Raw genomic sequence first — 258 nt, 5'->3', positions numbered from 1 at the left:
CGCGGCGTAGCTCCGGCACACGGCGCCCAGGGGCGGCAGGCCCTGCTCCGCCCGGTCCCTGCTGTGCCGTCCGGCCAGCACCGGCAGCACCTCCGAGAAGGCGCAGATCCGCCCGCTCTCCGGTTGCAGTCTCTTCATGGCCGCTTCGCCGATAAAGCTGCTGAGGGATACCCACTTCTTCAGGGTCTCGTAGGGGTAGGGCCCGAGGAACGGATCCATCTCCGGCAGGTTCTCCCTGAAGGCCTCGACCTCCCCCTC

General features: G+C 69.0%; 1 protein-coding gene across 1 annotated transcript in view; it reads right to left on the bottom strand.

Annotated features, from left to right (window-relative positions):
• AAR2 (AAR2 splicing factor homolog (S. cerevisiae)) overlaps positions 1–219 on the bottom strand; it is a 5,034-nt gene extending 4,815 nt beyond the window's left edge. The window contains 2 exon segments of the mRNA XM_010181661.1: positions 1–3; positions 5–219. The exon segment at positions 1–3 is cut by the window's left edge and continues 182 nt beyond it. Coding sequence (XP_010179963.1) covers positions 1–3; positions 5–219 — 218 coding nt within the window.
• Between the last annotated feature and the right edge of the window lie 39 nt (positions 220–258).

This window comes from Mesitornis unicolor, unplaced genomic scaffold, assembly GCF_000695765.1.
Source record: "Mesitornis unicolor isolate BGI_N332 unplaced genomic scaffold, ASM69576v1 scaffold43223, whole genome shotgun sequence".
Lineage (NCBI taxonomy): Eukaryota > Metazoa > Chordata > Aves > Mesitornithiformes > Mesitornithidae > Mesitornis > Mesitornis unicolor.
Note: the sequence above shows the minus strand (reverse complement) of the source record. Positions and strands in the feature narration are given on the sequence as shown.